General features: G+C 51.9%; 1 protein-coding gene across 1 annotated transcript; it reads left to right on the top strand.

Moving 5' to 3' along the window:
• The first annotated feature begins 532 nt into the window (after positions 1–532).
• Positions 533–2,458, top strand: LOC144168533 (uncharacterized). The gene has a single exon (XM_077697496.1). The coding sequence runs from the start codon at positions 533–535 to the stop codon at positions 2,456–2,458; it is 1,926 nt and encodes a 641-aa protein (XP_077553622.1).
• The last annotated feature ends 12,925 nt before the right edge of the window (positions 2,459–15,383 follow it).

Here is a 15,383-nt window from a genome sequence, read left to right as displayed (position 1 = left end):
TGGTCCCCGAACACCATAGCCCACGACCCGAAGATTCACCCCGGCCGGCCCAGCAGTCCGCCAGGGTTAACAAGGCTGCCACCCCATGCCCTAATCCCCCGACCATGACGGGGGGCCGGGATCGATCGCACAGCGAGGTCGAGGAGGAATTCCTGGAAGAAAGTCTAGAAGTTTCCGACAACGAGAACTGCCACAGGGAAGGAGTAAGCGTGGCGGTGCGCCTCCGCAGGACCACGGAACGTATTGACAGACTCGAGAAGAGAGTCGACGCGATGGAGCACAGACTGAGTGCACGGATAACGGCAATAGAGCGGCGACTCGTCGCCCTGCAGGAGTTCCTGTACGAGAAGCTTGGAGGCAGCGGCAAGACCGCGCACGATAATTACAGCCCCTCACACGCGGACGCCCCAACATGGCCGGATCGATCGCCCAATCAGGACTAAGGGTCTGGCACTGGAACGCGAACGGGTTCCAGTGCCGGCGCGCGATACTACAACACCTGAAAACGGTGGACCGCACGCCGGATGTAATAATGATACAGGAAACGCACATGGAAACTATCCCCACGCTGCCGGGCTACAGGACGCACAGCGCCCCGCCCAGTGCGCGCGACTGTGGAAAAGGGGAAGCGCAGGGAGTGTGCACGTTCGTCAGGAAGGGTCTGACTTTTGTGCCGCGCGAGGGGTTCCTCGGACGCAGCACGATCGAGTACTGTGCAACGGAAGTGGTGACGGGCAGGAAGCGCAAGGAGACGCTGCTCCTTGTCAACGTGTATAGCAATCCCACCCACAGGCAGCAGCGGTTTAGGGCGCTCCTGCACAAGGCCGCCAGGGAAGCACAAGGCGGCACGGTTGCCGTGTGCGGAGACTTTAACGCGCCGCACAAAGAGCTGGGATACACCCGCACTACAGTCAAGGGCCGGTGCCTCCTCGAGGACGCGGCCGAAGCAGGCTTCACCCTTCACACGGACCCGGCGGACCCGACGAGGGTGGGCACGTCCGTATCAAGAGACTCAAACCCGGACCTGACCTTCGTTCGACAGTCGCCGTCGGCGCGGGCAGGGGCCACGTGGAGAAACACGGGGCACAATCTGGGGAGTGACCACTTCATACTGGAGCTGGACCTGCCCACGTCGGTGCCGGCGGGGGGAGAAGCCAAGCGGAAGCACAAATTCACGGACTGGAGCAAGTTCCGCGAGGGGCTGAGGGAGCCGAAGAAAGAAGTGGACGATATCGAGCAGTGGACGGCCGCGATCGTGAGGGCGGCTGAAGAGGCCACCTCGGAGGTCGAAACCGACGAGGAAACGCAGAGCGTGGATAGTCGGCTGGCGCACCTGATCGAGGCGCGGCAGTCCCTGCAACGCAGATGGCGACGTCAACGTCACAATCGCAAGTTACGCAAACGCATAGCGATGTTGGGACGCGAAATTGAGAAATACAGCCGCGAGCTCTGCGCCCAGCAGTGGCACGCGGCGTGCAGCGAGGCGGACGGGCAGTTACACCGGGGTCGCACCTGGGCGCTGCTTCGCCACCTCCTCGACGAGACGAAGACGAGAGGGTATCAGCGCCATCGGCTGGCGCAGACCATGCACACCACCGTCAAGGAATTGGGAGAAGAGGAGACTCGCAAGAGGCTCAACGAACGGTACCTACCGCAAACCCCGGAGGAAGTGTTCCCAGAGTACTGCGGCAACGAAAATCCGTGGCTCGACCGCGACATCGAGGTGGGAGAGGTGCGCGCCGCCCTGCAGACGCTCAACTGCAAGTCCGCCGCGGGTCCCGACAAGATCACGAACAAGGCCCTCAAGAATCTGAGTGACGAGGCGCTGGTGGCCCTCACCGCGTATTACAACAAGTGCTGGCGGACGGGTAGGCTGCCGAAACAATGGAAAAGTGCGAGGACGATCCTCATACCCAAGCCGGGCAAGCCGCTGAGCATCGAGCACATGCGACCGATATCCCTGACCTCCTGTGCGGGAAAGGTCCTGGAGCACGTGATCAACAGCCGGTGGCAGCGGTACTTGGAAGAGGAGGGCCTTTATCCGAACACCATGCTCGGTTTCAGGGAGAGGCTCAGCACGCAAGACGCAATGTTGCTGTTACAACACGACATCCTCGACACGTCGATACCGACGCAGGACAACAAGGTGGTGCTGGGCCTCGACCTGCAGAGCGCATTTGATAAAGTCCGCCACTCGGCCATACTGAGACAGGTCTCCAACCTCATCATGGGGAAGAGGACGTACGAGTACATTCGAGACTTCCTGACGGGCAGGACTGTGGAAATACAGGCGGGGGACCTCTGCCTGGACCCGAAGAGACTGGGAAGCGTGGGCACCCCTCAGGGCTCGGTGATCTCGCCGGTGCTCTTTAATTTGGTGATGATCGGCGTGGCCCGGCGACTCTCGGCGGACCCGCGGGTGTGTTACACGATATACGCAGACGACATTACCCTGTAGGTCCCCGGGGGAAGTAACGGCCACATGGAGGAAGTGCTGCAAACGGCGGTATACGCCATCGAAGACTACCTGACGGACACCGGCCTGAGGTGCTCACCGCAGAAGTCGGAACTCCTGCTAGTCCCGCCCCCGGGAAGATATCGCAAGAAAGGAGAGGAGGATTCTCAAGTGATTAGGTGCGCACGCGGGACGGCACCGTCATTCCGAGAGTCACCACCCTGCGGGTGCTGGGGATGTATCTGGAGGCCAGTCGTTGCAACGGCACGTCGGCCAACCGTATAGTTACGAAACTCGGCATTGCCACGAGGCTCATCAAGCGCCTCGCCACGAAGCACAGCGGCATGAAGGAGGCCAGCCTCCTGAGGCTCATACAGTCGTTTGCAATGAGCCACGTGGCGTACACCGGAGCCTTCCACCCCTGGAAGCGGCCGGAGCGTGACAAGATCAATGCGGCCATCAGGAAAACATACAAGACGGCGCTGGGCCTGCTGGCCAGCACCAGCACGGAGAGATTGCTAGAGCTGGGCCTCCATAACACCTTGGAGGAGGTCAGCGAGGCCCAGAGGACGGCGCAACTCGAACGTCTGTCAACGACGGTGGCGGGGAGGGAGATCCTCGCGAGAATCGGCTACAACCTACGAGAAGTGCGGGAGTCATCGAAGACGCCGCGGCTGCCGCAACCGGTGCGGGAGCGCCTGCGCATCCTGCCGCTTCCCCGCAACATCCACCCGGACCACAACCGGGGTAGGAGGGAGGCCAGGGCGCGCGTGCTGACCGAGACGCACGCGAACGACACGGGGGCGCTCTACGTGGATGCGGCCCAGTACCCCGACAGAAAGGACACCTACGTGGCCGTGGCGGTGAAGGCCACCACGGGAGAACTGTACAGCGCCTGCAGCGTGCGAGCGAAGATGACCTGCCAAGCCGAAGAGACGGCGATCGCCCTGGCGCTCACGGGTGCCGGGTGCACGACGATCCTCAGCGATTCGCGCACGGCCATCACGAACTTCCTCAAGGACTCAGTGTGCGCGAGTGCAGTGAGAATGTTACAGTGCAGTGCGGGGTCCTCGGCCCCGAAGACCGTCACGACAGTTCGCTGGTTCCCGGCACACGCGGGTGCGGGGGCGAGCGGAAGCGGCTTCCCAAACCGCAACGAGACTGCGGACGCCGTCGCGCGCGAACTCACGGGCCGCGCGGCGCCTCCCCGCGACTCGCAGGCGGCAGAGGGGCGGCCGGAGGAACTAGAGATGGAACCCTTGGTGGCTTACGGAGACATCCTGCAGTGGTACCGTGCGGGGCGCCGGCTTCGGCCGCCCCCACATCCCCGCCTCAGCAGGGAAGACGCGGTACTGTACCGGCAGCTCCAGACGAACTCGGTGCTGACGCCGATGCTGGCGCGGCACGTGTGCCCGGAAGTGTACGAGTCGGTGTTGTGCAGTGTGTGCAACGTGTCATGTGCGACTTTGGCCCACCTACTGTGGGACTGTGAACTCAACCCGGTGGAGGCGAGTGCCTCGAAGGACTTGCCCGCTCGAACCACTAGTGCCATGAACACTTATGACCCCGACGTGCAAGCACAAGAGATCCAGCGGCTCAAGGCCGCCCTTGCTCGGCAGAGGCGCAGGGAGGTCCCGGCGCGTGCTATTGGGGCTTCCACCCCGAGAGCCCGCGGGAACCGACCGCGCGGAAGCCAGCGGGCCCTTGCTTTGAGGACGACCTAAGTCGCGGGGGGAGGAAGGCCCTGCGTGGCCCTTACCTCTCCTCGTTCGCAGGACACCAATAAAGTCTTTCTCTCTCTCTCTCTCTCTCTCTTGATAACGTTAACCACTCGGCGATACTCGAGCAAGTTTCGAGGTTGGATAGGGGCAAAAGGTCTTACGAGTATATCAAGAGTGTCCTGACGGGGCGAACGGTGGTGCTCCTTGCCGGAGATGTCGAGACGAAAGCCAAGGAGATCGGAAGCTGAGGTACGCCTCAAGGGTCAGTGATCTCGCCGCTCCTGTTCAACCTGGTGAAGATCAGGGTCGCCCACCAGCTCGCAGAGGTGGAGAACGTCGAGCATACGACATATTCCGACGATATCATCCTGTGGGTCAATGGAGGTAGCGACGCCCAAGTGGAAGAGGTCCTGCAGGAAGCAGTGAGGACCGTCGAGGGGAGCCTCGAGGGCACTGGCCTGAGATGCTCACCGAGTAAGTCAGAGCTGCTTTTGTACAAGCCGAGAGACAGTCAGCGTGAACAACGAAGAGAGCGAGAAGAGATTAAGATCTACACCCAGGACGGGTCGGCGATCCCCAGGGTATCCGACATCAGATTACTGGGCATGCTTCTCAACGAGAAGGGCAACAATGGGGGCACAATGGCGAAGGTCGCCGGCAAGGCGGCCAGCGCCATTCGGCTCATGACACGGGTTTCCAACAGAACAGAACGGGTTTCCTCATACGACCAGTGCACTCATTCGTCATGAACCACATAACATACGCAGCGGCGTTTCACAAGTGGAAAACCAATGAGAAAAAAAGCCGGAATCGCTCATCCGAAGGGCGTATAAGACGGCCATCGGACTACCCGAGTCCACAAGTACCGAGCGACTGCTAATCCTGGCCGTACACAATGCCTTGTAAAGTACGTTGTTGGGCTAGTTGGTCGATCATTATTAACAGATGTATAGCGCAAAAAGACGAAGGACAAAGAATGCACGAGGACGAAGCGCTTCGTCCTCGTGCATTCTTTGTCCTTCGTCTTTTTTGCGCGATACATCTGTTAAAGGGACACTGAAGTGATATGTAAACATTGCGGGATTACTAGCGCAAATTGTAGTCCGGAGTCCCCAGGCCATGTTTCGACCACTCTAGGCGCGTTTACGCGATTTTATTTAGTAGAAAAACTAATTCGAAAACGCTGTCCTCCTCTCTTTACGCTCGCCCATTTTCTGTGGAGTTTTCGTGTGACGTCAGGAGGGGATGAGCTGGCAATTGGCTGCGCCACGGCTGCGCTACTGCACGGCTCCCCGGCCGACAGAGTCAGTCGGCCCAGCGTTACGTCCGCCGGCCGCCGGCGGGTCGTCGCAATCACGGAGGTTAAAAAAAATTGCTTGGTCGCAATTCGTTCGCTTAGTTGAAACGAAGCCAGGACACGTTTGTGAATGGAAGAATGTGCCTTTCTTTACTTGGTTTGTTTGTACACTGTATCTAGCTCCAAGTCAAGGTCGCTTCACACAAGCGCTGCACATGCGACGCTTCCCTGACTGGTACGCCAGTAGGAAAATATAAGGCCTCTTGAAGGCGGGAGAAGAGTCAGCGAAGTCAATGTAGGTACTAAGCAAATAAACTCAACTGATATTTTTACCGTACAGCGTAAAACTGGGGTGCGGGAAGCACTTTTTTGCGCTGCGCGAACAAGCACAGCGGTCAGCAGCACGACTACGCATCTGCGAACGCTTTTCCGTCTACGAAATGCAATTGCTAGACGTGAGCTACTGTGGAAACTCGGGCGACGCTTACTGCACGATCGCAGTACAACAAATAGTCACCTAAGCAACTTGAAATGCCAAAATTAAATAAAAGTGTAAACCGGTTGTACAATATATACCCTATATTAGCAAGGCATTCGCGTCCCGCTTCGTGGCCTAGCGGTCTGGGGCGTTGGGATTTCACTCGCAAATGTTTTGCGAGTCACGGGTTCGAATCCCAAGGGTACGTGCTTTTTTTTTGTAAGTTAACTTTTTGGTTTTCCGCCGATGTTTTCTATATTGAGTTCACCTTTTTTTGGGCCGCAACGTTCATGGCTACACAAACTAGTTCACAAAACGCGCGCAGGCTGGCACTGGCGCGCTAGCGAGTTCTCGTTGGCGTGCTGTTGCCATAAGCACCGACTGCTTGCAGGCAGTGGGCACAGGCCAGAATGAACACACCCTTGGCCTGGTACGAACACGCTTTTTACGATACAGGCATGAGGGAGGCAAGCTCCAAATATGGGGGAAAAGCGCATGACATTTGGGCGTCTGCGGGTACGCGGAGGGCGTTCATGCACTGCGTAGGTCTCGGCTAGTGAATGCTACGACTACAAGCCGTCCTGGGAGGCTTATCTTGTGCATTTTACAGCCGACAACATGGCAGAAGCGCGGTACGATGATTACTGAGATATTGAGAATGCCCATCCAACAAAGCCATTGGTTATGTTTTACAGAACCGAAACCGAAACTTGTGTGATTGCTAACCTTGGGCATCGTCCAATCACGGCGCCCCTCCTCTCAACGTCACAGCCTTAGTTGGTGCGGCCGCCGCAAACCGCGCATGGTAGTTTTTCTTCTTTCGCGCTTTGTAAAATAATTACCGATTTGTCAACCGGATAAACGATGAAAAGTGTGCTAATCTGAGCCAGTCTACGCAGTGCACGCAAAAACGGGAGCTTGACAAATTCACTTCAGTGTCCCTTTAATAACAATACCTTGGACGAAGTCATCGAGGCCCAACGGGTGGCGCAGCTAGAGAGGCTAACCATAACCAAAGCAGGCAGAAGAATCCTGGACAAGCTGGGCTACAACAACTACCATGAACAGCAAGGAACCAAGACGCAGCTACGTGGCGACACCAGAGACAAAATCCAGGTGGATGCAGTCCCGCGCAGCATGCTCCCGGAATACAACGAGGGCAGGTGGCGAGCACGGGCCAAGGCGCTGGCGGAGCTCCACGAAGGGGACGCTGGTGCCCGCTACGTCGATGCAGCAGAATACTGCAACGAACGTGGCTTCGTGGTGACGGTGGTCGACGGCGATGTGGTCGACGGTCGACGGCAACCTCCGAACGGCGGCCAGCGTTGCAAGCGGGAGACCCGAGGAAGCAGAGGAGGTGGCGATCGCGCTGGCCCACAAAGATCCAGGCTGCACAACGGTCCTGAGTGATTCCAGGCAAGCTGTCAAAAACTTCGCCAGAGGCAGGGTTTCCCCCGTAACAGAGAAACTACTGCGAAGACAACCAAGCCTCATGGGGAAGACAAGAATCAAGTGGTTCCCGGCACACTCAGGGACGGTGTCGGCACGTGCTGAGAACCACAATGAAACCGCACAGGCTCGTGCGCGCGAACTGACTAACCGCGCCGAGCAAAGTGTCGGAGAACATTTGTGGCACAGCACAAGAGACCGAATGACTACCTACAAAGAAATAACTCAGGCCCATCGACTTGCCAGACGCAAGCTCCCGCCGCCCTGCAAAGGATTGAGCAGGGAGCAGGCGGTCATTTATAGGCAACTCCAAACAAAGACGGTCCCGAGCCCCTACCTAAAGCACAAGATGTATCCGGAGACATACCCTGATGCCACCTTCCGGGTGTGTCGCAAAGCTCCAGCAAGACTCGAGCACATCGTCTGGGATTGCCTCGCATACCCGGACGAATCAAACACAAGAACGATGCCGCCTGCCTTCGAGGAGGCGGTGCGGACTGAAGACCAAAATCTTCAACTCCAGGCTGTCCAGCGAGTCATCGTGGCGCTGGCCAGGTAGGAGGACCCCGGCGGCGACCCGGTGACGGGGAGCGGAGGACCCCTAGCCGGGTTGGCTACATCTGCGGTGACGACCCCGGCCAAGGCATGAAGACCTAGCAATAAGACTTTATTCGCAGGCCCCAAAGAGGTTTTTCCAATTCAATCCAATGCCGAAGCTTTATCTAGTCTACCACAGTCAGGATAAAAAGAACGACAAGGTAATTCTCACAAATTATGCTAAATAAACTGTTCAAGTAGTTCGTGCACTGCGTAGGAGGAAAAAAATAACTTCAGTTGGTGCAGCAATGACATGTACTGGCTTTTCCTTTTCTGCCACACTAATGGCAAGTCATAAACACGCATGAAGAAAAATGGGTGAATACGGCCACAAAAAGTCAAGAAACCACCGTATTGTCTGAATACCAAGTTCCTTACGATTAGCATAAACGAACAAACGAAAATTCTACGCAAGACACTATTTTTCCTGCATCAAAAATTAACTTCAGAAATATATCGTCCCCTTTGCAAACAATCGTTGCGTTTGCCGGCAGTCACTTACGAACAGCTTGCTTTTTGTTTCCTTCTTCTTGTGTATATTGTGTTATTTGTCAGTGGTTTGATATTCGCTAAACGCCCATAGTTTATTCTGAACTGTCTAATGCTGTCCGTTTTTCCTGCCATGTCACGTGCATTTATTTCGCATTTTCAATGCGCCAGTGCATTGCAACTGTGGCTGTCAGGTCAACCGCTTCTCTCAGTGGACCGAAGGGACAATCGCAAAGAATTGGTGAGCCCCCTCTACAACGTTCCTCGTCCTCCATCGCGCGCTTAGAATTCAACAAAGCGGGTGGCCTCTCGCATTTCCACGGATTAAATCAATTCCGTTTCCTCTTTCGGCCGGTCGTCCCTCGAGAGCGGCGCAGCAGGAATTCAAAAATTTCTAGATTGATTTCTGTTTGGGGATTTGCTGGCTTCAATAATACGGGACGTGGCGTGGACACGGACGCCCTGCACCAAGATTTCCCCGAAGAACGCGAACACGCGACCATTTTTTCGGCGGAACTTGTCCGAAGAGACATGCGCGGCGAAACATCTGCAACGAAGGTGACCCGGGGGAGTTATAAAAACCGAACCGCGCCACGTGCTGGTCGCTAGGGTGGAGACGACATTATTTTTGTTTTCCTTGGCGATATTGACACTTTTCAATGTGGTACACTCTATCTTCGGCACGGCGAAAATGTAAGTAAGGAACGCATATGCACGTTAGGGCGTCTTGCATGCTGGAAAAGCGCGTTTGTGATATCGCTGGTCATAAAGGACGTTGGCGGGAAATGTCGCTCCTCAGTTGTGGAAGTACCGTTTCATGATGAGCTGGATCTCGATCCCGCTGCCACCATTTGCTAAGGCAACAGCAATGACGCTTCGTTTGTTTATTAAGAAAAAGAAATGAAGAATGCTTTGTCAAATACGATTAATAGCTCGCTATGACACTCAGCGAAATGTTACAAGCAAAGGTAAGCAATCAACTACGACAATCAAGTTCGACCGACTGCGATCAAATACCCGCACGAGTCTAATACAGCAGCTAAAACAATCACCCTTGTCAGTTATAGTCAAGCCGGTGAGGCGTGGGTAAGTTACGCCTGAATGCTTTCAGGACGGATATTGCCGAAAATTGATGAAGATAGAAGCAACAAGGGGTGATCACAGAAACTGACCAGCTCTTAGACGCCCAAGAAGTATTGGCCTGTATGACTCTAATGTAGCATTTCGATTCCCGATAGCAAACAGCGGTATCTATGGTAGCCGCTCGTGAATCCTACATGAACGAGTATTTTTATGCGAACGCCTGACGGCTCGTACTAGCCTCCTTACAATAAGGGCGTGGTATGAAACTGTGATTTAAAGGTTCGTCGTTATCTTGTATCTTCTTTCGATCTTTTCACAACCACCACACAGCTTGGCAGTTGCCTCAGGCCTAAAGAGGTGATCCGGCGCAAGTTGCTTCAAAGGGAGCGAAAAAATACAGCCATGAAAAACTGAACGGAAGGCGTCCTTCAGACATAGCTTTCAGTGGCATCTGTTTACCCCCAGTATACTTCCAGAGATCTCGAAAACTCCCGAAAAACCACCGCGGAATCACGGCACAGCTTCCAATGCCATATTTTCAGGGTATGCAAAACGTGCGCAAATAGACGCCGAAACCGGATGGTTCAATAGCTTTTTCATGTCAACAAAACCTGCAAAATAGCAACCCGGCCATTGAAAATGAGGGTCGTTCCTTTCCTACCCGAGAGCGTCTACTGCGTTTCGCGCATAAGCTCCGTTTGGAAGTTGTGCCAGCAGGGCCATACCCAAAAGCGACTCGTAATTGTAGTTCGCAAACGCTTTCGTGTCCTTTATACTGTTTTTTTTTTCGTCGAAAGCTGAACGCCTAAGCCCTGCGAACACTGCCGAAGCTTAAAAAGTTTTGCTTTCTTTAGCGCATGGCTCCTTTGTTAAACTCCTTCTACCCTCTCCAAACTTCCGGTCGTAGGCTCTTATCTTCCTTGCAAAGGCTTATTCAAATTTTCTGGCAGATGTCTTGGGAGTTTCGAGGCGCGATGTCTTGATTCAGATACTTGTGTGCATGTTTTTATTTTCAAACTTTCAGTTGCAAACTTTCTTTCCGAATGTGTGCCTTGGTGCGACAAGTTTGATTTACGTAAAAGAAAAAAGTATTTTCGTACATAGGCCAGAAAATAGGTTTGATGAAAGAGAGGCAGGTAAAATGCGGGCACATCTTATTTACCATCGTCTCGTTTACCCTATTCCGTTGCTTTTTTCAACTGACGTAGGTATATTGGAGGAAACCACCGTTCTGTGGAACAACGGGGTGAAGCAGTGTCGCTGTACAAATTGAAAAATGTTTTTCTCTGCTAAAACCAATACTGTTCTGATTAAACTTTCTGAAATAAACTGCGATCATTTGTACTAGTGAATGGCTTGTATTTGATATTTTTACTACGAGCAAAACAATGGGCAATTTCAAGGTTAATATGGCCCAGAAAGGAGATTTTTCCGAGTTTGCAAACGTTTTCTCGCACATTTCACCTTTTTTCACTGTAAATATAGTTTTTACCAACTGTCTAAAATGCTGAGATACAGGCACAAGTGCTTCGTTGGCTGAGAGAATGTGCTCGTATTTGCTAAAATGTTTGAAAACGTTCGACATCGTGTATTTTCTGAATGGCGTAATCACAACAAAGAAAAGCAAAAATATTTTAAAAATGCGACAAAAAGCAGCCCAGGGCCTCAACATGATGTTCACAAAAAATGGTGGCCATTATAAGAGAAGTTACTTTTTTATGAATTTTTTCACAGACGTAAGTTTGATTTAAACCCTGGAGGTAAAAGGGCCGCTAGAAAAAGAGCAAACTTTTTTTGGACGAAAACACTTTCAGGGGGCATTGTGGGCCATGCGAGGATGACCCCAATTTTTAATGAGCTAATCCGTGGTGGTCGATTTTACGGCTGGGACGTTTGGCATGGTATCACCCAGTACACTTTTCACATGTCCGCATGATCACAAGCCACAACTAAACATTGAAACGGCGGCAAAGTATTTATAACCCTGATTGCCAAGAATGCAGGTAGGAACAGTGAGATCGTTGCTTGTTTCGATAACCCACGCCAGTGCGTAAGCCTTAGGTGGGTTTTGTTATTTAATCAAATGTAGCCCGTGCAATTGCAAACTTTTATTAATTTGAAGTTTTGTAAGAAGCAGTAAAATAGCTCAAAGAAGAAAAAATGTTTCACGAAACAGTACAGCAGGTATGTTTGGGTAATGACACTCATTGCCTCGCCTTCGCCCCTTTATCGCAGAGCGCAGCACTGGTCTGGCAACCATTCAGCCAAGATGTTACCGAATGGGGGCATTTTTTTGTTGGTAACTGTTGCGTCAATATGCTGCGGTCCGTGCTCGTTGACGAAAAAAGGGGCAGTTTGCTATTATCGCTGACCTCTTTAACCCTTGGGCGTCAGTATAAAACGTCCACAAATGCAATGGTAACGTTGAACAGGGCGCGGGCGAGTCGCCCACAGCAAGCATGCAGCGGCGCCCACAGAATGTGCTTCAAACACACGGCTGGCGAGCCGTGCATTAGCGTGACGGGCACATGGTAATAATAAAAAAAAAAAGACAGCGAGAAAACAAGCAAGCAGCACACCGCAGGGGAGGTGTTGCTCATAGTCGTCGTATGCGCCCGATCGGCGAAAACCACAGCGCAGCGATGAACGGTTTCGTTTTCGGCGTCAGCACCGACAGCAGATTGCAGACGACAGGGGAGAATATTTCCTCTCCCATTTCGGTGTTTCGTAGAGGCCGTACAGAGGGCGCTACGTGTAATTAGGTAAAGGGAGAATCTCGCTGGTCCGGGGGAGAAAAGCCTCGATTTCCTCCCTTTTTCTACCCTTTTTTCTTAGAGTGTAGCTGACGCCCTCGACAGGATTGCTGCCTGATACTCTCCTCATCTGTTTTGATGGTCACTGCTGAGCTCTGCACGTAATCGCAGCGTGCAGCTGGCTGCAATGCAGACGTCACAGTCCTAATTATTAAACACGATAGTCTTTCTTGGGCTACTTAAACCCAAAAATTTTGATCTGTCTGTATGTCTGTCTGTCTGTCTGTCTGTCTGTCTGTGACTTGATTCAGCCACCTGGCCAAAGCAAAACAGAAGCTGCGCAATAGTCTTATATACTCACAGCCAAATGTAAACGTCTAAGCTTGGTTTATATGTTCATACTTGTCAACTTTGTTGAGCAAGAACAAGACATTACGCAAATATAAGACAGGAAATTAGTACACAAAGGATATTTACAGTGTTCCCTTATTAAAAAATTCATGGATGCTTGGTTTTTCGATAGCAAATGATATTCTACATCTACTGCAGAACAACGCGTACCGCCTGCTGTTGGCCGCGCCACCTCCTGGCGGCATATGAGAAATCACGTGGCAACAGCATCGAGTAAATGGAGCTTTCAATAGCTCCCCGGTACCATACGAAGTACAACCGGTTATACCCAATTGCAACAGTACAAAAACAGGCCAACCGGCAAAGAGAATTTTGTCCACACGAAGGTGGAGAGAAATTAACGGGAAAGACTTTCTTGCGAACCACCGCCAGGGGGACGAGCCCGGGGGGACCCCTCTTGTCCCCCCTAGGAAAAAGCCGGATAGGGTGGGTTTCTGGGAACGGGAACTTGGACATCGGAATGGGTTATGGGAAAAAGGGTGGGAATGAGGTAAGCAATTTTGCTCCAATTCTTTTGTCTGACTCTCTTCCAAGACTGATTGCTCAGCGAGGGCATCAGACAGTGCCAATTGCCAAGTATGCGGTCCCTGCCATGGGTTACCGCTCACCCATAGGGTCCGATAACTGGGCCCCAACTGTCGGAGGCAGGAAGTACCCTATTTAGTGGCGACAGCCGTGCCCCCCCCCCCCCCCCCCCGACCTGTCTACAAAGACTATCGTCTTTTGACGACATTTGCAACGAAAGGAGCAGATACGCGGCCAATTTTTTTTATTTAGTTATTTGCTAACTTACTAAAATACCTACATTTCCCTTGCGGCTCTGTTGTAGAGAGGTGTTATACCTGAATAAACACGTATATTTTGAAACACGACAGAATAGTCAAGAACAGAAATACAGTGTTTGCGTGATTACAGCAGCACACACAATTATCAGCGAAGACAGCAAAGTACAGCGGCACTCTCAATTGAAACATCTACAAGTGATGTTGCGCTTGTACGCAAGTATTGCCAGATCGCAGCGGAAAACATTTTATGAGGGGCGGAAAGAACAGTGTCGGGCAGGGCATTCTTATATTAAATAGTTTTTTTTAGAAAAGGACCCCTTGAATGCGGATGTGCGCAACGAATAGTCACCAGTTTTCTTCTTGTTGTTCCTTTGTCTGGGTGTATACGTGTGAGGCTGAAGGTACTGTGGTTCATCAGTCGCGACCTCTTGTCATACAATCTTTTTGAAGGTTAAACACGTCAAAAAGGTGCTCCGGAATTTTCGAGTTGCACGTAAGACAATGTTTTAAACTTGCAACGATAATATCCCCATTTGAGGAGTTAGTGACGAAGCACACAGAGGGATTTTGAATTGCTTCAAATTTATTTGTAACAGTTTGAAGGTTTCGGTGCCAGCCAAGGCGGCATACTCAAGAATTGAGAGTACGCACGCAGAACACTAGTTTTCTGTAGGCGCATTGGTTTTCCGTTGCCCCAAAACAAGATAACGCTCGAAGATTTTTCATCTACGATAGCGTCTCAATCTAACTTGGGTGCCAGTTTAGGGACTGCCAGCATGTAGTTTCTGAGGACGAGGGTAAAAACGTGAAATGGCATTCACAGCTGTGCCATTAAGAGATATTTGACAAGGAGTGCTTGGGTGTTTCTCAATGCTTCTCAATGCTTATTAACATATTATAAATCTTAATATTTTAATCGCGGAAACACGAACCGTTATGAACTGTTACGAACAATTATTTTTTTCGTTTAGGAGCTGAACCGGAACGCAAAACATTCCCCTCCGACACCTTGATCAGGGGCTGTCGGTTTCATTGTTAGGTGTAAGCTACAGACCAAAACGCGGCGTGCTCGTCTGCTCATAGTGCTTTTCACGCACCTCACTGCAGAGAACTGCTCCGGGGTGACCGCTTGGAGGGAGTGGAGAGGAAGAGTAGATGCCGTGCCTAAAATGCGTGATTGGTAGGGTTAGTTTAGAATTTTCGTCTGGGGAGGGCGATCTTATCCCCTCTACCCAACATCCCCCCTACCCTCCTGTATCCGCCACACTTGCTAAGCAGAGTTTGATAACAGCCTGACACGTCACAAGTTTCACGATAGAGCCCATTACAAATGCACTTTTAATCCTAGGTGTCTCCGTCGCTGCGTCGTGAGTTTCGATTAGTTTCCTAATGCGACTCTGATGTGAAAACTCCTGACATTCGGCTGGACACGTAGGGACGGATCGTGCGAACATGCGGGTGCAACCATACCACGCGGGTACGGGGATTTTGTGGGGAGGATTTAAAAGAGCACTCGTACGGCGCATGAGCGCACACATAAACAGAAAGTTAGTGGTTGCGAAAACATATAGCTGTGTTTGAACATAACTATCTTATTAACTATTTTAGCTATATTAACTGTATTATTACCTATTTAACTATCTTATACCTAAAACGTCAGTGCCAGAACAACCATGTGTATCTGTACAATAATACGGAAAGTTTACCTTCCACAATAAATATTCACTTGATTATACCTTTGTTGGTTTGTATATGCGTTGTGTTTTTTTTCTCTCCTTATGTCTTCCTGTCTCTTCTTGTTTGTCTCGATGCCTACATCGCCTTTTCTGGGATTACATACAAAGGATGCGCCCATTAAAGAAATG

The sequence above is a fragment of the Haemaphysalis longicornis genome, unplaced genomic scaffold (assembly GCF_048455015.1).
Source record: "Haemaphysalis longicornis isolate Haplotype H1 unplaced genomic scaffold, Haemaphysalis longicornis Haplotype H1 scaffold_2, whole genome shotgun sequence".
NCBI lineage: Eukaryota > Metazoa > Arthropoda > Arachnida > Ixodida > Ixodidae > Haemaphysalis > Haemaphysalis longicornis.
This window is presented reverse-complemented; position numbering and strand designations above follow the sequence as displayed.